Below are 25,331 nucleotides of genomic sequence, written 5' to 3' on the forward strand. Positions count from 1 at the left end.
TAGCCAGTATAGAAAAATCTTTGATATGCTGGAATGGGATTGAGGAAGTTTAGATGCATCTCCCTACTGGACTGTTCGGCCCCCTCTTTGTCAGCCCAAATGATCCTCTCGTTTTACCATGGGGAAAAAACCCCATGTATGTTGCATGGAAGTCCCGGACTGTGAAACAGTAACAATATTTATGCTGCTTAGAGTCAAAATTGATTGAAGCAACATAAATATTTATGCTGCTTAGAGTCAAAATTGATTGAAGTGGCATAAAACATGCATAATAAATAAATAAAATATATTAATACCAAATTATTTTCTGGGGCCTTCCCTGCCTGGATTATACGGTTCTGCACTTGCAAAAAGAGGGGTTTGCTTCAGAAGTACAGTATCTGCTTTCATATTATTTGGAAAAGAACAATAGGAGTTGGACTAGGATTGAATAGACTCTGTTCCAAGTCTACTTTCACCATGGAAATTCAACTCAACCTATCTTTAGGATTGTGGTAGGAATGAAACTGGGATCACCATATAAGCTACTTTGAACTTCTGCAGAAAAGTTGGAGTAGACATTTATGTTTAGTTGCCGACAGTTATTGGTTGCATTGACACTTCAGTATTGTGTTTTTAACTTCATATGGTTTTATTGCTGAAGCTATCTTATACATTTTGCCCTGACAGGAGCATGATTTAAACTGAATAAGCAAGCAAATGAATCAATCAGTCATAAAAATATAGGAAATAAATGATGTTAGAATAACAGAATAGACCTTGGAGGTCTTCTAGTCTAACCTCCTGCTCAAGTAAGAGACCTATTCCATTTCAGACAAAGGGTTGTCTTACCTCTTCTTCAAAACATCCAATGATGGAGCATTCAAAACTTCTGAAGGAAAGCTGTTTCACTGATAAAATTGCGGGAAAAAAATCTTATTTCTAGGTTGAATCTCTCCTTGATAAATTTCCGTTGATTGCTGAAGTGATAAAGCTAATATAATCTATAGCAGCCTTCATCAGGCTTCTGGATAAATTGGAGCTACATTTCCCAAATTCTTAGTTAAGCTAAGAAGGCTGGTCCATCCAGGTTCTCCAGCAGATTCCATATTATTTTATTTCCTTAAGTGGAAATGCAAAAGATTGAACTCAGAATCATTTCGATGGAATGGGCTGTGTTCTCCAAGAGATCTATCAATGGGTCATAGTAGAGCTAACAACCCCCAGAGAGGAAACTGCTTCTCAGGTAGCAGTACCAAACAGAAGCAAAGTGGCCAAGTGGGAATGCAAAGAAAAATATTTTCAGTGAAATTTCCACCTCATTTAAATGACTACATTTCTTGCAGGAAAAGTCAACATTGCAGAAATTCAGCACGTCTTTTGAAAACACAGGCAGAAAGAGAGAAGAAGTGTTTAAACGTTTACAATAATCTGTTCCATGTTTATCTCATTTTATAACCTGTCCTTTGTCCTTCTGATGGCAGAAGGACACCACCTTACATAGACCTGAGGACAGATAAAGCAACGGTCTTGCTGAAACTGAATAAGTACTTGGGTGAAAGGCGATATGGAAATTTCATGCAGGCAGTCTTGATTTCCATGATGGGAAAAACAAGTGAGTACTGGGGGGAAATGCTCAAGTTAATACAGAAGCGTTCAAGTGGAACATGGCACAGTTTACTGAAAACTTTGGATTTTTCATGATACACACAGTGAGTCATATTTATGGACTTTTAAAGGGCAATTATAGACACATTTACCCTGTTAAGTAAACCCCATAGAATTTCACAGAACAGAATAACAGAGTTGGAAGGGTCCTTGGAGGTCTTCTAGTGCAACCCCTTGCTCAGGCAGGAAACCCTAGACCATTTCAGACAAATGGTTGTCCAATCTCTTCTTCAAAATCTCCAATGCTGAAGTACCCATAACTTCTGGAGGCATGTCATTCCACTGATTAATTGTTCTGTCAGGAAAATTCTTCTTAGTTCTAGGTTGCTTCACTCCTTGATTACTTTCCATCCATTGCGTCTTTCTACAATTTCTACAATCTATTTTATGCAGCAATTCTTACAAGTTTGTAGGCCAGTCTGGTGGATAAATCTGTATTCAATCACCTTAAATGTGAAGGATTAACCTATTCCTTTTGTCACCTTTTAAAATCAAGTTTACCCACTCTGATCTCCTAATTAAATATGGGAAGATGTTGTGGGACAATATCTCCACTGGAATTAAAAAAAATAATATACCTGCAATGGATAAGGGAACAGGAAGGGGAATCAGGCCTTTGTGTTCTTTCACTAGCATAAAATAAATTAAGAAAGACTGATGCATTTTTTACGTATTGTGCTCTTTAGCTTGGAGACGACCTGATTGCATTGTTAATATGGCTGTGACAAGAGACAGAATAAGGGAACGATACACACTGTACATCTAACTATCACAGCTGTTTAAGGAAGTAAATAATTTCAATAGGTCCTTTGGTGATGCTCAAATAGCACATGCTGAAGTCATAGTGGTAGACAGATTTCTCCCTATTACGCAGATTGATACAAATTCCCAGAACACATATAGGTTTTTTTGTTTTGTTTTTTTACTTAGCACTGGATTCTTTGATGCCTTTATTTGGGGTAGAATATGTGCATTTCACCTTTCCTGTTTTGAATGAGATAAGAGGATGCTTCTTGTCCGCCATAACTCCCATTTTTATGACTCTTTTCTACTTATTTGGCCATGTTTGTTAACACTGCCATTTAAATTCCATACGGCTGGCATGCTTTGTCTCTTTTGGAATCCCAATTTTGTTTTCCTTTTAAAACACCCAGCTATTCCTTTAAAAAAAAAACTCATTCACCTTGTGAATAGAAATGAAACGATCCCTTTTAAACCATAAATTCTCAAATTTGGCCAAAGGTAAAGGCAAACGGTTACCCGTAAGCAATAATTGAACAGAACAAATCCTCCATCTAAATGTTACAATCAAAAACACTGTGAATATGCAATACATAGCTTTTGATTTTTGCATTCCACTGCTTTTAATTCAATCCAAAGCATTCATTTCTTTTTTCTTCCTTCTCTACAGTTACACGAAGAGCTGAAATCACCCTGTGGATTTTGATGGATTTATTTTCATTAAAATCACAAACAGCATGATACTCCTTTTCCAAGGAAAACTGTAAAGGAATCTTATAGAAACAAGCCAAATATTCTAAGTAGGAATGTGTTCAGGAGATATTTAATAGCATTTTCTGATAATAGTAAAATAATAATAATAACTTTTACCAGTTACAATCTTCAGTATTTAAGTTCAACATTTCAAGGGGTGGGATGAGAATTTATTTGGTCTTTCCCCCCCCCCAAATCAAGTAACTATAAACAAAATCCACAAAACAGATCCCAAGGAAAACTGGGCCTTGCCTGTTTACATACACAAACTCCAAGAAATGGGTTTTTCAATTAAATTAGTCTTCTGAGAGTGATCTAGGAAGAGCCAAGAGCTTCTTAAAAATCTTATTGCTTCTCATATGTGCCACCTGGGGCTACAGCCTGGTTCTGTTGCAGTAAAAAAAAAAAGTTTCTGTAGTGGCTGTCATTCTATTCTGACATGCCCAGATTTAATGGTTATTCAGGATGGATTGTGTTATTTTCACACATTCAGCGACCCTGCTTTTCCATAGCCATTTATGGTAGAAGACGGCACCTATCGCAGTCCCTTTTGCATCGTGAACAACTTTAATAAGGTAGGGTATCATTAGATGATAGCAGTTTTATATTGAAAGCAAGGAGGAAATATAGATACTTACCCAGCAAAGAGCCAGAAAGAGAAATAATAGATGCAATATACGGAGATGAAAGAAGAAAGCAGCTTCTTATTTCCATTAATACAATCGAAAGGCAGCTTTAATGCTACAACTTTTTCCTTCGTTTTTTTTCCCTCTCCCAAGAAAGTTGAACAATTCTATGTTTATCATCACAAGCAGCTTAAAAGAATGAAAGTGCTTTTTTTAGACGAGCAAAAAAGCCTTCCTGCAAAACTGTTGGCTGTTAACATGCATGAATTTAATTGCTTGTAATGGAAAATACTATCGGAATAAACTTTGGAGCAACTCCTGAAAATAGGTGACAAAATCAGCTAGGACTGAAAAATACCTTCTAAGTGAGCAACAGACAGAGAGCCAAGCAGCCCTGGAAAGTAACTTGCCTACTCTGCCTTTTCTCCAGTTTGTAATGCATGTACAAGCATGCCAAGACATCTTTTTTTTTTTTAACATAAGGCTGATTCAGTTGAGGGGTGGGAGGGAAGAGCAGAGAGTCGTTTTATTCTATAACAAAAGAACAATTTCTAATTATCCCTTGCTGTTTTAAGATGTGGGTTTTTCCTTTTGTCTTCTTTTGTTTTCCCTGCGTTAGAAATATCACTAATGTTTCATTTCTCTTGTAGGTTGGCTCTCCCTTTATATGCTTTTTTGCTTGTGGGGTTTGGGAGAAGGACAACTCTCACCTATGTTGAAGTAGGAGCAAAGAGAGTTATTTACAGTTATTTAGAGTTACGTTGGTAGTCTTAGAAGAAGGTACACTTAGCTCTGATCAGTTTTGTCTGGCCGTGTTAAACAGCCAGGGATATATCACAGACAGTTTTTTTTCATTATGTTTGAAAAGCTAGCAGCCACTGGGCCTTTTTTTTTCTATTTTCCCAAAACTAAAAATGCAGCGTGTTTCTTAGGAAAGACAGAAGCTTTCCTTCTTCTGTTGGAAACTTTTAATACCCAGAGAGAGTTTTGGTTTTATTTTATTTTATTTTTTAGCTTGACAAACAAAATGTAATTTTCATGAATTTATTGTCCCAAAAGGTACTTTTCAAAAGGCAGCTGGATTTTCTTGTTTTTTTTCCTCCCCCTTGAAAATGTTTCACTTCTCATACAAGAAGCTTTTTCGATTCTGGCTGAAGATATTTATATTTTGTAAGCTGCCCTGAGTCACGGAGAGTGAGTGGGTTGCCATATAAATCAGATAGATGATTGATAGATAGATAGATAGATAGATAGATAGATAGATAGATAGATAGATAGAGCCAGAGAAACACATGGTAGATAGATAGATCGATGATAGAAGGAACTGTTCCCAAAGTGTCCATTTGAAAACCTTTACAAGAAATGCTTTGCAGTGACAGGGAAGGAAGGAGAACCTTGGGTGTAGGCCAAGGATGGCATCAGTGTGACCAGCTCAGAAGATGCTAAAAAATCTATGCTGTTGCCCAATGCTGTATTTTATTCCCTCTCCCCCATCTTCCAAAGTCAATTCTAATTCCTTCCTTTCTAAACAGAAAGAAAGTTTGGAAAGAAAGTCAGACAAAAGGAAGAATATGTATGTAGATTGTAGAAATGAAATTTATATTTTATGCTCAAAGGCTGGAGAATAATAAGCTTTCATAATGACAAAAGTTACAGGAATACTCTCTCGAGTCATTAGAAGCAGGAAGTTTATAAATAAGGGCAATCATAACGATAATGGAATGGGGTTTTTTTCCCCCCTCCAAAAATGTGTCATATGGAGAAAATCTAGGTTTTTAAAAACAATGTAACAATCAACACTGGTCGCCAAAAAGAACATGTCAAAATACTTGGGGGAAACTGCTTGTCTGTGATCCCTAAGAAATCTAGCAAAGGAATTATTCTCTATGATGGTCTTTTTTTGGGGGAGGGAAGTGTGTGCGCTGATTTGTTGGTTTTGTTTCAAAATGAAAACATTTCTATTGTGCAAAAGGTGCTTTAAACCTCTGGTTTTACTTTTTAAGGTTAAAAAAGATACATGTTCCATGTGTCTATGTAAAAATCAGAGGTTATTATACTATAAAAAAAGCTCCGTGCAAATGGCGTTTTTAGTAAACTGGAGTGGAATTGGATATTCTCAGATGTTTAGATTCTGTTTCCTGAAACTGCAGTCCCAAATAAAATGGCCAATTTTAATAATCTCTCAAAGGTAGTACAATGTTTGATACCACTGGCAAAATAGAAGTAAAAATCCATTTTAGAGGGATGATGCAGAAGAGCACTCCAGAACAACATATATAATTTAAGTAAACACAATAGCGATAATGCCATCCAAATGGCAAAAAAAAAATCCTGCTGTAAGATTTAAAGCAACTATAATTAAAATAAAAATAAAAATCAGACTTCCCCAAAGATTCAGTAGAGCAGTTTGGCAGGACAGCGAAGGATAAAATGCATCTCATGCTATAAACTTAACAATATCTTTTTTTCTTTTGGATTAAGAACCTAATCTCATCTTTCTTTTAATGCCAAATCTAGAAATAAAGTCCAGACAATAATCCTTTGTTCAGATACTTAGGAGTAAGTTTCCCTGCAATGGCTTTGTTGAGCTAGACCAACAATACAAAATCAAGGGTTAAATTTGCTGAATGAATGAAGCCAACATCGTTTACATTGCTAGCATTTCTGGCTGGCTCAAGGGCGAGATTCTTAATGCCACCCTGCTAGGTTTGGTGATGTTTTTTGTTTTCCTTTAAAAAAAAGATATAAATGACTTAAAATGTAAGAAAGCCAGCAAGAAAGCAAGAAGTAAAAAGCAAGCTGTCTTAATAAAATTAACAATAAGCCGTTTTCACAGCTAGATCTTGGGAAAAGAAGCATAGCGTGGCATGCACCCATCTTAACCTGTCTGCTATGCAATATATATTTTTATTTAAAAAAAAAACTTTTTGCAATGAATATTCAAAAAGAAAAGAGAATGAATCCAGATTGGCAATGGTTGTTTCATCTATTAAATATTATGTTGGATTTCTTGCACAAATTAACCTCTGAGCTTTTCAGTCCTGTGCATTTGGGTGCTTCACTGAAGTCAAATATTTCACATGCTGAAACGGGAAGTAAAATTGGCACCAAACTGTATATAAAACAAATTTCCTGGAGTTTGTGGTTTAAGGGAGGGAAAGCGCAGAGGAAGAGACAGAAGAAATGTTTTTGGTAGTATCAAGTTTCACTTGATGTGATTTCATACCTAGGAACACCTTTAGCAGAAATTGCTTTCAGTTACACTGGAGAAAATTATTGAAGGTTAGAAAAAGTGTAAATCCTTTATTAACTGTTATATATATGCATACCATTCCAGAGTTGGTATAGTTTTATATGCAACATCTTAATGGACTTATGAAGGTGGCTAGCACCAACTTTTGAAATAAAATACAGTAGTCCTTAACTTACAACAGTTGGTTTAGTGGCCATTCGAAGTTACAACATCACTGAAACACAACCATTGCAGCCTCCCCATGGTCACATGATTAAAATTCAAGACGCTTGGCAATTGGTTCATATTTATTGTGGTGTCCTGGAGTTGCGGGATCACCTTTTTCGACCCCCTGACAAGCAAAGCCAATGGGAAGGCCAGCCCCACTTAACAACCGTGTTACTAACAGAACAACTTGCAGTGCTTCATTTAACAACCGTGACAAGAAAGGTTGTAACATGGGGCAAAATTCACTTCGCAAATGTTTTGCTTAGCAAGAGAAATTTGGGGCTCAATTGTAGGCACTCAGACTATGGACGATGGAAACTTGAGGTAGCTCAAGAGATTGGGGTGACAAAAGAGCTCACCATCTGAGTGTCGTTACGCCATACAGCGCACAAACAGTTGGAAAACACGAGGAAGCATATTTTGATCTCCCTGGGATTAAAAAAAGGTTCACTAACAATTTGCTGCTGACAGAGTCCATAAATCTTGGAGCCAATAGCACTCTGCTTAAATCAAATAAAAGATATGGCAAAGGCATCCTTTACTAATCCTAATGCTAAAATCTGATTTACAAGCGCTTTCTTCCCCAAGTGGCTATTCTTCCTCCCTCCCCCCCCCACCCCTGGGGCCGCAAGACTGCCTGAAAGTCTCTTTTGAATTTCACTTGAATTTCACTTACTTTACTATTGGAGGCGGCACAGAAGCTACTTCTGATGTTGTCATTTTCTATTTACACAGTGACGTTACACAACCTCCTTGAGGGTCCATACTTCCCAGTGTGAGAAACGCGGTGGGAGAAATTCTTTCACTTACATCAAATTCCAGAAAAACAACAAGCTACTGTAAAAAAATAACTGTATACTGGCACCTGGACATCACACAGATACCCTTTGGCTTCCTCATAACTAAATAAGCATGAACATTATCCTCCATTTTGGGGGATGCCCAGAGGGAGCCCTAAGGCTTCAAGGGAGGGCAAAAGCAACAGTTGCACTGTCATGACACAAAGTCCAGCCCTTTGATGAATGTGTAGTGACACTGCAAACACCTATGAAAGGGATAACACTGGGGTCATGGTCACCATTGCTTTCATTATTTTGATAAAAGCACTAGTACCTGTGCAGATCCCTAACAATCTTCCTTCCTTCCTTCCTTCCTTCCTTCCTTCCTTCCTTCCTTACTTACTTACTTACTTACTTACTTACTTACTTACTTATTTTTTTTATAGCTGCCCAAGTCCAATGGTCTTTGGGCATGTTTAGTTTTAGCTTTAGCCCACCCCATCTTCTGTCTTCCAACCATGCTCTTGAATATAGCTCATCCCCAATCAGCTGTGCAGATGTTCAGGAACAGTGAGAGGTGTTTGCATTCAGCCCTTAAAAGAGGGTAAGGTTGGGGAACAATAGGTCCAGAATGGGACAATTCACCACAGCCAACTTGCCACGGCCAACTTGCCACGGCCAATTCGCCATGGCCAATTCGCCACGGCCACGTCTAGCTGCTTGGCTGCAAAGTTCTGTTCATCTAATGGCCTTCACTGATAAGACATTTTGCCAGCTAGATTTAAACATGTTCTATGAAGAACACTATAGTAATTATTGATGATAACCAGAGGAAACTCTTATAATTTCCCACTGACAATAGACAATGAGTTGCTTCTGTCAGGAAGACGTGAGCGCTGGGGAAATTCAATGATTTGTGTTTGTGTATGTGTGTGCATGGAGTGCAGTGTTCCATTCTGATATCCTAAAAAAAAGTAATAGAATAATTCAAGACAGATTTAATCCAAGCAGCAATTTTCTAGGTGTGTAATATGGTTTTATATGGTCAAAAGGTCTCTGAGCTTTTGCCACAAGTCACCATGTGATATCTCTGGCCTTTTCCTACCTTTCCTTCTGATCGGGTCAGGGCACAACTGGGACATTTTGAGGATTCCCAATATACTTTCGGCAATATCCAATAGTGCGATCCACAAACCAGGCAATGCATTCCTCTGATAAGCCCATCTCGATCCATCTCTGTTCCTCTTTCTGAATACTTTTGTTTTCAAATCATTTGACGGTGTTATGGTGTAGGGGAGCTCTGAGGTCTACATCAGCGTTTTTAATATTTCTTTCGTTTCCTCGGAAAAATGAAAGGAAGGCTCAGCCCATTTCCCTAACCCTGTTAAACCCAATGTTGCTTAGAACCCAGTTTTATTATCTTTCTCTAATAATAGGACTAATAAAATATAAAAGTCAAAGCTTTCACTGATAGAGCATACTGATATGTCTTCCTGTAGCAGAAATCAGAACAGTCTTCCTTAGTCTGCCTCTGAAGAATGCAGATTTTGCCCCGTCTGAGTGTATCATTCACTATTTTAATAACTGGTACTATTAAGGTGCAAATTGCAACTTTTAAATAATGATTGCTAATAGCCTTGTGTTTACTGCCACACAAGGACTTTCATGAAAACAAATTCTGCATTATTCATTTCTACTTCCCATAAACAAAGTAGATGCAGCTGCTCTCTCGCTCTCTCTCTTTCTCTCTCTCTTCCTCTGTTGTACTTTTTGGCTTTTACTTCTTAAAAGGGAAACCTCTCAGGGCCCAGCAGAGGTAGAAAGGGGAACCAAAGGGGAGGGAGGAAGCAGAAAAGAAAACTATTAAGTCCAGGTTTATATTCGGGAGCAATGAACAGCAAATGTACGATGTGCAAAATAAAAAAAAAAATCACATCTCAACAAGCCCTAGGAGGAGAGAAAAGCGTAATCCTGTGGAATTGGGTTGGAAAGCTATTTCCGATATAGAAAAATAAAAGTGGAATTAACATAGCGATTCAGTCTTAGTCCTAGCTTTTCTTTTCCTTTCAGTTTGTGTTGGGTCACTCAGTGGCTATTCCTCAGAGACACCTGCATTTCTGTAATTCAGGAACAACATCCCTGGCCTGATTCTCCTCTTCTTCTCTTCTCTATGTAATCTCATTGGCTGCAAGAGGATTTTCTGCTGTCTTGCAGCCATGGGAGAAGAGGAGAATCAGACAGACAACCTGTAAAGCACCTTGGGCTCTTTCGGGATGGAGGAGAGCAACGCACATGTAATATATCATTGCCAATAAAGGTATGATGTAATGTCAAGCACTGACCTAAAAATATCCAAACATCTGCTTAAAGAATTACGCAGACAATAGTCAAAAAGAACAATGCTTGCTGAGAAAGGAGTCTGGAGGAACACAGGCATTTGCCACTGCTGTTTTTCTGACTCAGACTGAACATGCATTTCTGAACATGCATTTGGAAAGAGAGAAGGGTTAAAAAAAAGTGCCTTCATCATCCCTTTATTCACTTACATTGCTGATTTTCATTATGGCACTCTGTAAAATATAAGGTTGTCATGGCATAAAATTAATGGAGGGGGGGAAAGAGGAATTGTCATGTTTCCAGGATCCAGCGGGCCATCCCCCTTGATTCAGTTGCTTGTTCTCTCTAACCTTTAAGATGTTCATTAATCAGAGAAGAAACCTGTTTCCAAAGTAGATGCTTGGACGTAATTATTTACAGTTGTGCATAGGCTTTAAATCCAAGCCATAATCAAGACAGCTAAATCCAAAACCCCGTCACTTACTTTCTTTTTTTCCCCCTTACAGACTCAAAAGTTGTAAACTTTTTTTTTCTGAATCAACACAGTCAAACTCGTAATCAGACCAAAAAAAAATCAGACAGACTTTTCCCAAACATGTAATACTTTTTTTTTCTCTTTCTCTCTTTTGAAGAGGAAGATTAAAGGCTCAATAAAGAAAGCCAAAGAGAATAGTGCCAAACACTGGGATAATCAATTATTTCCTTCCCTTCCTCATTCTGTTCCAAGGCCACACCGTGGCCCGGAGATTTTGAGACTGTATTCAGCTCTTAAAACAGAACCTTTTTCACTGGAACATGGGAAACAAAAGTAATCTTAGAACAATGGCTAAGAGTCAGCTTTGTACAGTTTAATCTTGCTCCAGGTGGACTCCCTTGGAAAAAAAAACCTAAATCTTCCCATAAAGAAACCAACTGAAGCCATACAGAGTGGAAAATAAAAGAGTATCATAAAAGAATACACTGTTGAAAGGAAACTACAAGCAGTATTCTGGAGCAGAGAAAATGAGGTGTGCCCAAGTTTTCCCAAGTATCTGTCTGAAAATCTTTACAAGAAATACCGAAGTTATGATTAAGGGAACCTAACTTTGGGAGCAGGCCCAGGATGGCATCACAATGATCAAAATGCTATTAAAAACACTTGCTGTTGCCCAGTATTATCCCTTCTCCTATTCCTTCCCCTCCCCCACCATCAATCCTATTTCTTTCTAACCTAGCATACTTTGAATGAAAAGCAATTTACTAAGAAAGACAGTCAAAAAGAGGAACATTTTGAAATGAAAGGTATATTTTATAGATGATGAGTTTTCACGATAGCAGAAGTTACAAAAAAATACTATATTCTAGAGTTATTGGGTCTGGAATGTTTAAAACCAAGAAGAGTCATAAAGACCAAGGAAGATTTCCCCCCCCCCCAGAAGATTGCATAAGGAGAAAACCTAAACTGCAGTAATTTATATTACTGTGAAATAAATAACAGTAACAGTAATAGCCATGTATTATTTGTTTTGCAAATTAGTTTATATACGGATGAATTCTCTCGCGCGTACTTTTATATGTATTAAACTCCAAATATGGAGAATGTGAACTACCTACCCACCCACACCCACACCCACCTCCAGGACTGAACTGAATCATGTTTGTAAAACTTTCCCAGATCCTCTCCTTCCAAATTTATTTTCAGCTTTGAACAATTCTCAAGCATGACGGCATTTACTCCATCCAGCCCATCACCCTGAACATCCAGATAGTTTCATGGGTAGGGGAGAGTTTGTTTACTTTTAAAAATCAACTTTGTTTTATTGTACAGCTTTAATCCAACTGGACACAATGACCAAAAAGGGGGGGTTGTTAGATAAAATAATAATCCCACCCACATTAAAGCCAAACAAGATAATAATTGTACTTGTCTGGCTAAGAAAGTCTAGAGGGCAAGACTTGCGTCATTGGCACTCAGGTTACCATAGTGAGTGATTTATTGATATATATCAAGAATGAATAGATCAAAGGCAGCAAGATGACAGGTGATCAATCAAATGTCAAATCAAAGCTGGCAATCAACTGGAAAGCTGCTTCTTTTTTTTTGTTTTGGTTTTTTTTTTCCCCGGTGGGTGGGTCTGGTGACAGAGAAACGAACTTCTTCCGCACCTCTCTAGCTACGGTGAAAAAAAAAAATCCCTACCAACTCTCCGGACCTCTTTCCAAGTGCCCCGAGCCAAACTTGAACTGAGCATCCACAGCCAGAGCGGCGCGAAGCCTCCCCCGGCGCAGCCTTCCCGGCCAGACCAGCCTTCAGCTCTTGGGCTCGGGAAAGTCCGCTGCCTGCCCTCGGCGTCCCCCTGCCCATGCCCGCCGGTTCCCCAAAGTTGAGCGAGCTCTCCGGCTCCTGCAAATCGCAGCCCCGCCGCCTTTGAACCCCCCCCCCGCGCGCGGCCTTTCGGGCCTCGCTTGGCAACTCGGCCAAGCCGGCAGAGGCGAGCCGAGACGGGCCGGGCGACGGGCAGCTGGATCCGCACGGGATTCCTTCCTCCTCCCCGGGGTTGCCCTCCGCCGACCCCCCCCCCCTCCGAACGCTCCCTCGGTTTCCGGTCGGACTTTCGCTTTGCTTTCCCTTTCTTTTTCGCCCCCGGAGATCAAAGGGATGAACTTCCACCGGCGGGTTCACACCCGAAGCACACCGAGCTCCGCCGCTTCCCACCCCAGCCCCGGAGCTATTTCTCCCGGACCAGCGCATCAAACTGCAGCAGAAACAAAGCTTTCCCCCCAACAAAAAACAAAAAACAAAAAAAAGGCACCGCGGGCGGCCGCCTCCTTCACCCCCCCCCCAAAAAAATATAAATATATCGCCCTTCCTTTACGGACGCCACCTGCATTGCCAAAATACAGGTCCAACGGTCCAACACACACACACACACACACACCATACCCAAAGCGATGCCAAGCGGGGGCGAAGCGAGGAGGGGCTGGAAAGAGAGAGAAAGAGGAGAGAGGGCGAGGGAAAGCCAAGCGGAAGAAAGTTGCGGGCGGGGGGGGGGGGAAGAGAAAGTTTAAGAAATTGTAGCTTGGGAAAGCGGGGCAGTGAAACACCCACACGCTCCCCCCCCCTCGTCCAAAAAAAAAAAAAGCGAAAGAAAGGAAAGTGCAGAACAAACTGATTCAACCCCGGCCAAGTTGAAGAAGGGGGCTCAGTGTGCGTGCGTGCCTGCGTTTGTGTGTGTGTGTTTGTGTGTGAGAGAGAGCGAGAGAACCCGAGCGGGCGAGGAAAGAGAAAGGGGACTGCAAAAACCAAGCGGCGGCGGAGGGAGACTTGCTGGAAGCGGGCGCGCGAAGCGTCTGAATACCCGGCACGCACCCACGGAGGGAATGTCTGAAGGGATGACCCACAAAGCCAGATCCGGGGAGGCGGGGAGAGGAGCCGGGCGCCTGGCTGGCTTTCTTACCTGCCGCCCTTTTGGGTGCCTGCTGTTTCCGCCTTGGCATCGCTGTACTTTCTTCAACCTCACTTCTCTTCCCAGATCCGAAGCCGCTCCGAGGCTGGCGGGGTTTGTTTTCTCTCTCTTTCTCTCTCTCTCTCTTTCTCCCTCTCTCTCTCTCTCTCGGCGTGCGCGCCTGTGTGTGTGCGCGCCTGTGTGTGTGTGTGTTTTCCTCCTTTTCCCTCCTTCTCAGCCGCTCAACGGCTCAGCGGCAACCAGACCGACGAGCGCCCTTGCGTCTCCTCGGGCGCGATCAACCTGTTCGGAGTCTTTCGGGATGCGGAGGGTGGCAGCTTTGTTTGGGCTCTTTGCTCTCTCTCTCTCTCTCTCTCTCTTTCTCTTTCTTACAACCAGAACGGCGCTGGGGGAGCTGAGGGAGGGGGGCGCCTTTTTTGTCCCTCTTGTTTTGTTTGAACTGTTGCGAGACTTCCTTTGCTGCAGACATCCAGACACATCCAAGGCAAAAAGGAGGGGACCCTCGCTGTGCGTCGGGGCAATTCTTTTTTTTTTTTAAGTGGATCAATAAATAACAAAATAGGGATAAGTGAATAGTTCTGTTTGCCCGGCTGACGAAGAGGGTGGGGGTTGCTATTTCCTGGCCTTTTTTTTTCTTCCCCCTTCTCCTCTCCGCCTCCTTCGCGGTAGCTCTCGATGGCGGCTGGGCGACTATCCGCCGAGAAAACTGCCGGTTCGTAGCCGCCAGATGCCAGGTTGTGAGTGATGTGGAAGAGGACGGAGGAAGGCTTGGGGGGGGGGGGTAGAAGGAAATCTGGTGTTCACACACTCACGCGTCCACGCACGCACGCACCCTAACCCACATCCATATACTCACCCACATGCACACTCACAAATGTACACACAAATACACACGCACACACGCGCGCACACACACACACACAGGCAGGACGAGGCGATGCCAGGAAGCATCGATCCACTGAGCAAACTGTGTATTAGCAAACCCCTCCTCCGCGACCTGATGACAGGATGAAATTTACTCCGAGCAGACAGAAGGCAGTCAGTTTATTAAAGAGACAGGACTTTGGCTGATCACAGACGTCTGGGCCGGAGGGGGGGAAAATGGGGTTTGAGGGGATGCAGCCGTTCCGGAGCACCAACCTGTGCGCCTATCGACATTCCCATATCCCATTTCCACCCCCTGCCTCCCTTTACGACCCTTTCCTGCAAGCCCCCATTTTCTCTCCCTTCTGAGCCCGTTTCTCCCTCCCTAGGATCATTTCATGATCCATTGCATCTTGAATTCGTTCGTTAAAAATTGCTTTTCCGGCAGAGGTTGTCTCGGGATTGGTGATGGTGAGCTGCTGGTACGCTGGGTTGCTGAACATGTGTCTTGAGTGTGCTTTTATCAGAGGATTTTATGATGCAGCTCTTCCCCCCTCGTCCTGCCTGCTGTCTCTTAACATAAACAGAAGCTCACCGTTTCTGCAGAACACTTTCCCCCCCCCTTTTAAAAAAAAAGAAAAGAAAAAAAGATGGGTCCTTTTTTTTGCTGTTATCTTTCTTGCACTCCTATAGGCGTAGGGCATTTTAACTCTGTAATTCTCCCTTCTCTTTTGAAATACTATTTGGCCCCCCTCCCCTTTCAATTGGACATAAAGGTAAATTTGGAGAAATAAAATTCCTCTTCTCTTTTCCTCACTTTGGAAACAGATCGATGACAAGTTCTCACTACTTGCCCGCCCGCCCCGCTGGAGAAAGGCATCTGAAAGACACTGGGTTGTCTCTGGAACAAGCTGTGTGAAGTTTCCTTTGATTTCCTCTTCCTCTGTTTCACCCAGGTGTTTGGCAGAGATGGGCAGATGAAGGTTGCAGCTGTTTGTATGCTGGTACGTGCTGAACATAAGTCCACAGACGTGAAGAACAAACTCTAGAAAACTGAATCAGGGAAGAACAAGTCGGGGAAGAACTGAAGGCAATAGATTTCTTATCTTGACAAAATGCTTTGAGAGATTTCTTATTTTGACAAAACGCTTATTGGGGGGGGGGGGAATAAACAACCCAAGAATGCATGACAGCTTATGAAAAGAACACAAGTCTGCTTGGACACGGGCACGTAAGGAGGGCCTTCTTGAACCTGTGCCTGTGCCAGATGAAGCTTTCTGCTGTGTCAATACACCCCTGAGTGTGTGAGTGTTTGGTTTATGGTCACTTTCATGTTGCTGCTTTGTACCACTTTGGAACTAGATTTTTCACAGCATTGTTAATTTGGGGACACTTAGTCAATCGTTCTTTGGAAGCCACAGCCAAGCTGGCATCTTCTTTTCAGCAGTTGCAACCTTTGTGGATGGGTTCCCCCCCATTTTCAGAGTTTTAGCTGGCTATCCTTTCCCCAAAGAGATTAAGTGTCTTTTTTTTTTAGCTTTCCTCTTCCTGAATCCATTGATTGGATCCTTTTTCTCTCTCCACCCCCCCCCAATACAATTGCCACCCAAGCTATTTCTTCACTATTGAGAAGAACAACTGCCCGCAAAAATCCTATCATTTCATCCTCACAATTTGCAGATGTTGTGGGTTTGTGGGGCAACACCTAGAAGAACGTTGTGGGAATCTTTTGATTTCTTAGGTTTTGTGTCATCTTTGCAACTGGAGTAATGTCTTAAAATTTTGACAAACCACCAGACAAATTTTGGATCTCAGAATATCTACTGACAAATATAGAGGAAGGTTGCTCCTCTTTATTTTATTGTATTATAAGAAGGAGTGGGATTTTTGGTACTCCATGATCATGGACAGCATAGGAACAATATACTCCTTGGAGGAAAACAATATATATATTTGTACTCTCTCCTACTGCTCAACTTTAAAGAAAGACAGTATAATTCCTGTTTTGTGGGTGGGGGGTTAATTTATTATTTCTATTTATTATTTCTAAGTTGCCAGTAGTTTTAAACTGTTTTGCAGGGAATGGGAAGGGGTTAAACAGGCTGGTGATATAGAAGTGTCCTGTCACAGACTGGTGTGCAGAATATATATGTCTTTTCCACCTGGAATTCATAACCAGCAAAGGAACTTACCTTGTATAAAATGTGTAAAGCGGAAGTAACGTTACAATTTGAGAGTTACCCAGACATTGAAAACATCTGCAACCGATACATCCAGCAGTTTGGCTATGATTTGCAGCAGAGGGGAACAAAATGAGGGACTGGATGCTATTGCAAACTAAATTTAATAGAAAAATAAGGCCTTTGTTCCTCTCTTATCCCTGGATTCAGGTGTTGGCTCAGGAATGTCTGCAGAGATAGTCAAGATGGGTGCTGCAGCCATGTGGTCGAAGCACCCTCATTTTTTTAATACACATTGATGCATGTTTAAAAGGGGGGCTTTGATGGCATGATTGCAGTTGACATTATTTTTTGATTCCCCCCACCCATGTGGACAGCCCTGGCTTGGCTTTTGGCATGTCACCAGTTTTCTTGGTGCCATTTAATTCATTTAGCTAACTATGAGGGCTAATATATTTTAACACAAGAAACATACAGTTCTGCACATCTTTCTGCCTCAATGCGTGGATTCTGAATCCATTCTTGAAAGGTATCAAGGAAAATGGAAAGCCAGTTCAAATTTGTTACCTGCCCAGAATCACATCTGCAACATGGGTGGCCATATAAACCAATCCAAAACAAACAAACAAATGGAGAAATAAAAGCTCTCTAACACTGTTGACTGAAACAGCCATCGAGGAGAATAGGTGTATATTGAATTGATAATCTGATGCTCCATTGCACGCCCCCAATGATTTTTACCTAGTGTTGAGGTGCATAGTAAAAATGATCACATGTCAATGAAAGCTGAAATACATCTGCTTGCACAGCAGGGCAATTGGATGTGGAATACATTATTTGTTGGTTTATTCGATTGATTGATTGCCATTGTTGTTCCTTCAACCAAAAATAACACTCCAGGCAGCACATAATATAATACAATTACAATTTGAACTATAAAACTGGCCAATTAAACCCATAACAAATTAGAGCATATCAGTCAGAAATAAACAACAAGTCCCCATCATAATCTGCCATAATGCATGGAGAACTCATCAAATTTGACCAGCTCAGGTCATAGCTGGCACACCAGTGCAAAAGCCCTCTTAACTATCTCTGAACCTCCTAACAGTGGAAAATATAAGAACATTCCCAAACTGCAAAGGACTGCATATTTGTTAGGATGTGCCTCAGTGGAGGACATAAAATTCTGATCTGTTTCTAAAATTGAAATCCTCCAGTACTATAAATTTAGACTAATACATTGCCAAACCTGAACACACTCCTGCTAGCATTAAGGGTCCCTGGTGGCACAGCAGTTAGAATGCAGTATTGCAGGCTAACTCTGCCCACAGGCTGGAGTTTGATCCTTATGGGGCTCAAGGTTGATTTGGCCTTCCATCCTTCCAAGGTCAGTAAAATGAGGATCCAGATTGCTGGGAGCAATATGCTGATATTGTAAACTGCTCAGAGAGTGCTGTAAAACATTATAGAGTGGTATATAAGTCTGCTATTGCTATTACTATTCATAGAAATCTTGTAGAGAGCAGAGGGAATTAATTTGAAGGACAGGAGGGAGACCCACTACCAAGGAAATTGTCAGCAAAAAGGGGTCTGAGTCCAGGCCAAGAATGTTGCATGGGTAAACATCACATAAAAATAAAGGCAAGGAGATAGGAAAGATATTGCAAGATTCTGTTAGTATAGCTTTAAAATTAAAGAACTCCTGATCCATATGGCACTGGTCTACCTTGAAGGGTTGATAATAGTCCCCTGGCAGTATTCCTAAACTGTTCAGGGAATCTAAATGTTCAAGTCACAATGGTAAGTTGGTTAGATTGAGCATCTTGGTCACCACAATGCATTTCTGTGGCCACTCATTCTTTCTGCTCTCCAGTCCTACTTGCTTCATCACCAAGAAAACAAGCAGACAGAACTAATGGAGAAGATTAAAATCTTCCTTTTTATCTGATAGTCCTTCATCATACATGATAATAAATACTTCAATAAGACCTCACCTGATATATTGAAGAGTAAGGATTTAGACAATCGCCATGGTTACTTTGACTTCCTTGAGTAGGCTGCAACCTGAAAGGTCCTTCAAGACAAGGTTTTCCATTGCAGCTTGAAACCAATGAAACTCTCAGTTTAAACTAGCTTAAACAAAAGTGATTAAATTAGTGTCTGAACACTAATTCTGCATATTATTGCTTATCCTAAAAATAGGATGGAGGCGATTTTAAAATTAAAAGCATATCACAGCATACAGATTTTAAATATATGCACACTATATATATATATACACACACACACACACATGACTTTCCCAGAAGGATTAAAAAAGAAAGAAGTATACTTCCAGGAGCCCATCCCTTTAGTCTGGTCAGTAGAAAAAGCTGTTGACCTTTGAAAATGTATTTTCTACCCAACCATTACAAATCCCAAAGCTATATCTGCTTTTGCATTTGGCTATGTCAATGGCTGGTGATGGAGTGGAGTGATTTGAAGACAAAACAGGATATCAATCAAATGAAGACATTCACGAATCAATCCATTTTTAGACAAAATATTTTGCATGTTTTTTATTAGCTTATTTCCTGATTACATTTTAATCTTTGAAAATTTAAATGATTTAATCACCTGAAATAATCAGTTGTGTCTCAAAAGCACTTTTTTCCGTACTATCAATATTAAAACATGAGGCTTTACAGATAATTTTATCTGGATGGAAACAATTTAACTTGGATTTACGGCAGAACTTTATTTTTGTCTGATGTGGATGACAAGGTTGCTGCTGACACACAATTCAAAAGAATTTTGCTTTATAGGCATCTAGAAAATAGTTTCTGTCTACTCATGAAAATCGTAAATGGCTGGTTTCACACATTAACTATGATTTAGCTAACTACTGTTGAATAAGCCACAAATGGTTGGATCTATGGAACACACAATGCCAAAACCAAAGAAGATACGGTATAGCTTTGCTCGGTGTGTGAATGATGTCAATGTATATGTGCCATAACTGTCAGTAGTAATAAAAAAAAATACTTTGAACATGCTTAGTGATCATGCTCCATATTTCATGTAATCTAAAGTAGAAAATAGCTTTCAGGCTAGTGCACTAGTGATCCTTAGATTAAATGGATAATAATCGTTGACTTCAGCTTTATCTCTGGTGCCTGTTTACACATTTGAGCCATGACTCAGATACTGAAATGAACTAAAAGAGGAAGCTACTTCCTTGCCAAGATCAAAATTCTTGGCTCGTCTCTTTTCTACTGATCCTAATGTAAGCAAAGATATCAACAACTTTAAATTGCAGGAATGGATGGACATTAAGATACAGTTACTTACACGTTCCAAAACATTACAATGAAGTGTATTTTTTTTCTTCCAAACCAGTGAAACCATTCCTAGTAAGAAGCGTAGTCACAGAAGCTTCTTATTCAAAAGCAACCCAAAAGATGTTCAGAATAATAATTATCTTTTTTAACTTGTTATCTATTGATTTCTGCACTGGTGGCCAGTATCATGCAGCTTCATGACAAGCTCACCTTATTGGAAGAATTGGGTGAACCCCACTAGAAAAATCTTCTAACTAAAATGCGCTCAATTTTTCAAATAAGAGTAAGTTTGCCATCAGTGTGGAATCAGGATGGGGAGAGAAGGGAGGTGAAGTTAACATGTCAGAAGCAATATCCATTTGTGAAATAACCTGGTAGAGACACTTTGCTTTGCCACACAGGGTGAATAATAACCAATATTTAAGAAATGATTCTAGAGGAATGAATAGGGGAAGGCAAAGGTAATTCAGGAGACTACATGTTGAATTTCTTAAACACCAGACATTCCACTCCATTAACTGATTCAAGATGCTTAATACTGAAATGCAGTGGTGATAAAACTGCTATTTCCAGGCTACCTTTAGAGGAGGGAAGTTTGATATATTTGGGTAGTTGGTTGATTTGATGGTATGCATATGTGAGAAGAAAACTCTGAAGTCAGATTTCCATGAGGAAAAAAAAATCAAGCTGTTTCATTTCAAAGAAGCTTGGCTTACATTTCAAACACAGGGGAAGTCACCCATCTTTCTGAGATATTCTTACAAAAAGCATATACTATTTTCCCTTTAAAAAAAGAAACAGAAAAAAGAAGAAAATCTGTTCTATATGGATAACATTATGATATATTAAAAAGCAACCACAATGATTAACATAAAACAAAACTTTTTGCATTGAGTGATGGGTTAATCAGTTAATCATGGGACAGAGATTTCATGCTTCCAACTCTGCTGAAGTATTTTGGCCCTTTCCTCTTCATTGACACCTGAGCAGTCCAACTTCTGGACAGTTGGAAGATATGTGTATTCGGAAATCTTTTGCTACATGAGAAATTGAGGAGGTTTTATGCGGCTTTTCATTTCTTTCGAGTACTTCATTCTAGGTTTCATACCATGTTTCAAGATAAACAATGATCTCCAAGAAAATACTCCTATTTTCCAGATTTAATAGGCCATTTCTCAATCCTATATCCATCCATTCTCTAAGCAGTTTACACAATTTCTATTTGACATGGCACAGAAACCTAATTTCCATTGCCACAAACCTATTGTAGTAATTAAGTACTGGTGTAAGATTGGAGACACCCAAGTTCAAATTCCAACATGGCCATACAACCTACTATTTGATTTTGAATTGGTCACTTTCTCTCAGTCTGACCAATGGAACTGAGTTGCAAACATTAAGATGGGATTTCCCCCCCCCCCCCAATAGTGATCTGGATTTTGGCAGTTCATACTTGGTAGCTATCCAACAATGATTACGAGAATGTAATGATGCTGGGGATTAACAATATGGAAGTAGTATTTCTGAAAATGATTTTGCAAATGGCTATTATCTGCAGCAAGCTGTACGAATGGAATCATTGTCATCATCATCATCACCATCATCACCATCATATCACCCCCCTAAATCCTTGAGAAGGATCTAACAATCAAAAGTACTAAATCCAGTTTCTGGTAGAGTATGTGTAAATAACATTGTTGAGCATCTCGGTGGCCTAGAGGTGAAGGCACTCACTCATACTCAGGAGAGCTGAGAGTCCAATACTAGACAGCGACAGATGTTTATCAGAGAAAAGATCTGTGAACTCCGTGTAGGTGTCAGGAGGAGCTTTTGGTCAGTAAACAGTCAGCTCCACTCAGTTGCCCTGACTCCACCCCGATAAAAGGTATTGGGTCATAAAAAGAAAAAAAATGTAAATAGTATTGTTGATTTTATATGATTTTATATTAAACAAATTTATATGGCTGCCCAACTCACAAGTAGGTGACTTTGGGAGGGTTACAGCATTAAAGATATCTGGGTTTGGATGCTATTTTTTTCTACTTTTCTGTTGGGAGTTTTTTTCCTATTCTTTCCCACACATATACTTACTCATGCACTCATACGTACCAAAGAAACAGATTTTTTTAAAAAAAAAATCTTCTTCCAAAGAAAGGCACTGTGGAGTGGTAGGGAGATATCCGCAATTTATTTAACTACTTCTTCTTCTTCTTCTTCTTCTTCTTCTTCTTCTTCTTCTTCTTCTTCTTCTTCTTCTTCTTCTTCTTCTTCTTCTTCTTCTTCTTCTTCTTCTTCTTCTTCTTCTTCTTCTTCTTCTCCTCCTCCTCCTCCTCCTCCTCCTCCTCCTCCTCCTCCTCCTCCTCCTCCTCCTCCTTCTTCTTCTTCTTCTTCTTCTTCTTCTTCTTCTTCTTCTTCTTCTTCTTCTTCTTCTTCTTCTTCTTCTTCTTCTTCTCTAAAACCATTTTGCACAAAAGGTTCATCTCTAGAACATGCATTCGGTTATACTGTCAAGGCAGCAATCTGCAAGAGGAGATTGTGTGGCTTCAATTCAAAGAGCCCATGCTGGTGGTTACATCATTTACATTGGAATCATGACTTTTAAAGTTTGGATATGCAACATGGGGGGAGGGAAATTTGTGAGTCTTTTGGGGGAAAAAAGATAAAATACAAAGATGGGCTTCCAGGTACGAAAGGAATGAAATGCTGTCCTATCCTGTAGCTTTCTTGATGTTTGTGTGTGTGTGTGTGTGTGTGTGTGTGTGTGTGTGTGTAAAACATTACAGAGGCTTGCTTGAGAGGAGGAGACACAGATTTATGACTTCCTGTCTCCACCAGCAGATGTCATTGTGGTGGCAGAACAGAATGCCTTTCAAGAAAGAACAGGGGTGGAATTACTCCTGGTGTCCATTTGTACTGTAATTCTGGACAGGATCTATAATCTTGCTCCTTTTTATTTTATAAGTATGTAAGGAAAGCCTTCCTTCCTTCCTTCCTTCTTTCCTTCCTTCCTTCCTTCCTTCCTTCCTTCCTTCCTTCCTTCCTTCCTTCCTCCCTCCCTCCCTCCCTCCCTCCCTCCCTCTGAAGAATATTTAATGGGAAGGACAAAATTCTTTTTTAAAAAGAAATTGAGTAAACTGCGAATGGTGGGTATCAAAGGTTGGCCATCCCAGCAGTAACAGGGACAGCCCTTTGAGACAATCAGACAAGCATTCTTTCAAAAGGATGTAGCTGCTTTCATAACTCAAGGAAGGCTGGGTTCTTTGCTCGCAGCATTATGTTTTGCAAAGCATCTCTTCTGAATAAATTGCACAGCCCTAACTATGGAGACCATGATCTGGCTGGCAGGTCTATTGGCAAGTCTGTACTGAAGGTTGGCCTCAATACCTGGCTGCATCTTAAAAATAACACCAAAAATAGGGGATTTCTGGTAAAACTTTAATAAAGTGACTTGTGTAGCACTTGAGCAGATTTTTTTGAAGAAAATACTCTCATGTACTATGTAGCAGTGATTTAATTAATATATTTATATACTGCAGTTCTAAACGACCTATTCTTACAAGTCATGAATAGCATTGAGACTAGCGAGAACACAGTCCATTGAAAATAGTAAGATTTAGATTGCTCATAATAACTAATTATCAGACTGATTTCAGTGCTATTTTGCAGGAATAAGGCTAAATGCTAACAGACCTTTTTAAAAAAAATATTGAAAAGCAGCATTAAAGGAAAACAGCAGAAGTGATTAACAATAAAATATTTATACAGATGGCTTGTTAACTGAAAAGATTTTTTTTTTGGTGCTTAGGTTCCATATTCCCAGAGACTGAAAAACAGGGAAATAACCCTGCATCCCTATCAATTGAAGGGGAACACAATCTTTTTATCCAGTGTTTCTCAACCTTGTCAAGTTTAGGAGGTGTGGACTTTAACTCCCAGAAGTCTCAGAATTAAAGTCCACATATCTTAGAGCTGTTAAGGCTGAGAAACCTGTTTTAACTCTAAATAAGATTAAAATAAGGAAATAAGGGAAAATATAGAAACATAAGGAGGTAAGAAAAAATTAAGGATCCCTAAATTTCCTAAATTATTTCCCAAAGAAGGGGAAAAAAGTTAGAAATGCAAGAAAGGTATTTGGAGCTTCTTGTGGATCGTTCTGTTTGCTTGCTTGCTTTCCTTTTTCCTGCATTATTCTATTCAAAACTAGCTATTGAAGAAGAGGCATCTTTTTAATTTCTCACACGGCCTATAGCCAGGGCTTTTTTTCTCATAGAACTCTCAGAACGGAGTTCCGGCACCTTTTTTGGATGGAACCTTGTAGGGTAGGCAAGGCGGGTTGTATGACATGTGTGAGTTCTGGCACCTTTTTCTTTTACAAAAAAAAAGCACTGCCTATAGCTATGAAAGATCCCCATCTGAGGAAGAACAGCCATCTAAGCTAGTTACCTGGAACATTCATTAGGCAGAGTGGAGTTCAGGAAATGTACATTTCCTATTACAGTCCCAGGATCCTCAACTTCCTTATCCCAATTCATTTAAAAACTGACCCCAGAACAATAAAATACTAGAAAATAGGGCAGCTGTAAATAGTAGGGTTGTCGATAAAATGGAACGAGAGTGATATTAATTAGCAAAGTCTGAAAACCAGGTTTGAACCAAGTTTGCAAAAATTGTTTAAGGGGCAGCCCTATCTTTTATTTAATTGCTGCCTCAAAGAGCTAACCTGGTTCTAAGCAGCAGGCTGCCTCTGGAGGAGAGCCATCAAGATAGTGGCCCTGATCCTGTGACCAAAATTCTGACCCAACAGGGTGACCAACTGATCAACTGGATCCACACCTAGGTTGGAAGGCAAGAGTCCTCCCCGATTGTCATTTTTCAGTAATCACTAAAATGGGATCCCTAATAACCTTAGGTGTGATCTTAAGGAGAAATATCTTCTAAAAATTAATCATCCACATTCAGTATTTCTCTCAACACCCTGCCAACCTTGGTTAATTTTATAAAGTCTAAGAAGGATCTCACCTACTATAGTTAGTATTTCAGTGGGAGACCACCAAGAACTTTCAGATTAAACTGGTAAGTGCAAAAGTAACATTTTCAGAGAAGGCAATAGCAAAGCACTTCTATAGTGCCTCACAAAATGATTGTCATGACTGTCAACTGACTTCTTTGATATGC

At 40.1% G+C, this 25,331-nt stretch overlaps 1 protein-coding gene across 1 annotated transcript in view; it reads right to left on the reverse strand.

Moving 5' to 3' along the window:
- The window catches only part of TSHZ2 (teashirt zinc finger homeobox 2), a gene marked incomplete at its 3' end in the record, with an annotated part of 262,393 nt that extends 247,708 nt beyond the window's left edge, over positions 1 to 14,685 (reverse strand). The window contains exon 1 of the mRNA XM_083357418.1: positions 13,781 to 14,685. Within this exon, the coding sequence (XP_083213544.1) occupies positions 13,781 to 13,820 (40 nt within the window). The 5' untranslated portion in view covers positions 13,821 to 14,685. The remainder of the gene's footprint in view (positions 1 to 13,780) is intronic.
- Between the last annotated feature and the right edge of the window lie 10,646 nt (positions 14,686 to 25,331).

The sequence above is a fragment of the Vipera ursinii genome (genome assembly GCF_947247035.1).
Source record: "Vipera ursinii genome assembly, chromosome: 3".
Lineage (NCBI taxonomy): Eukaryota > Metazoa > Chordata > Lepidosauria > Squamata > Viperidae > Vipera > Vipera ursinii.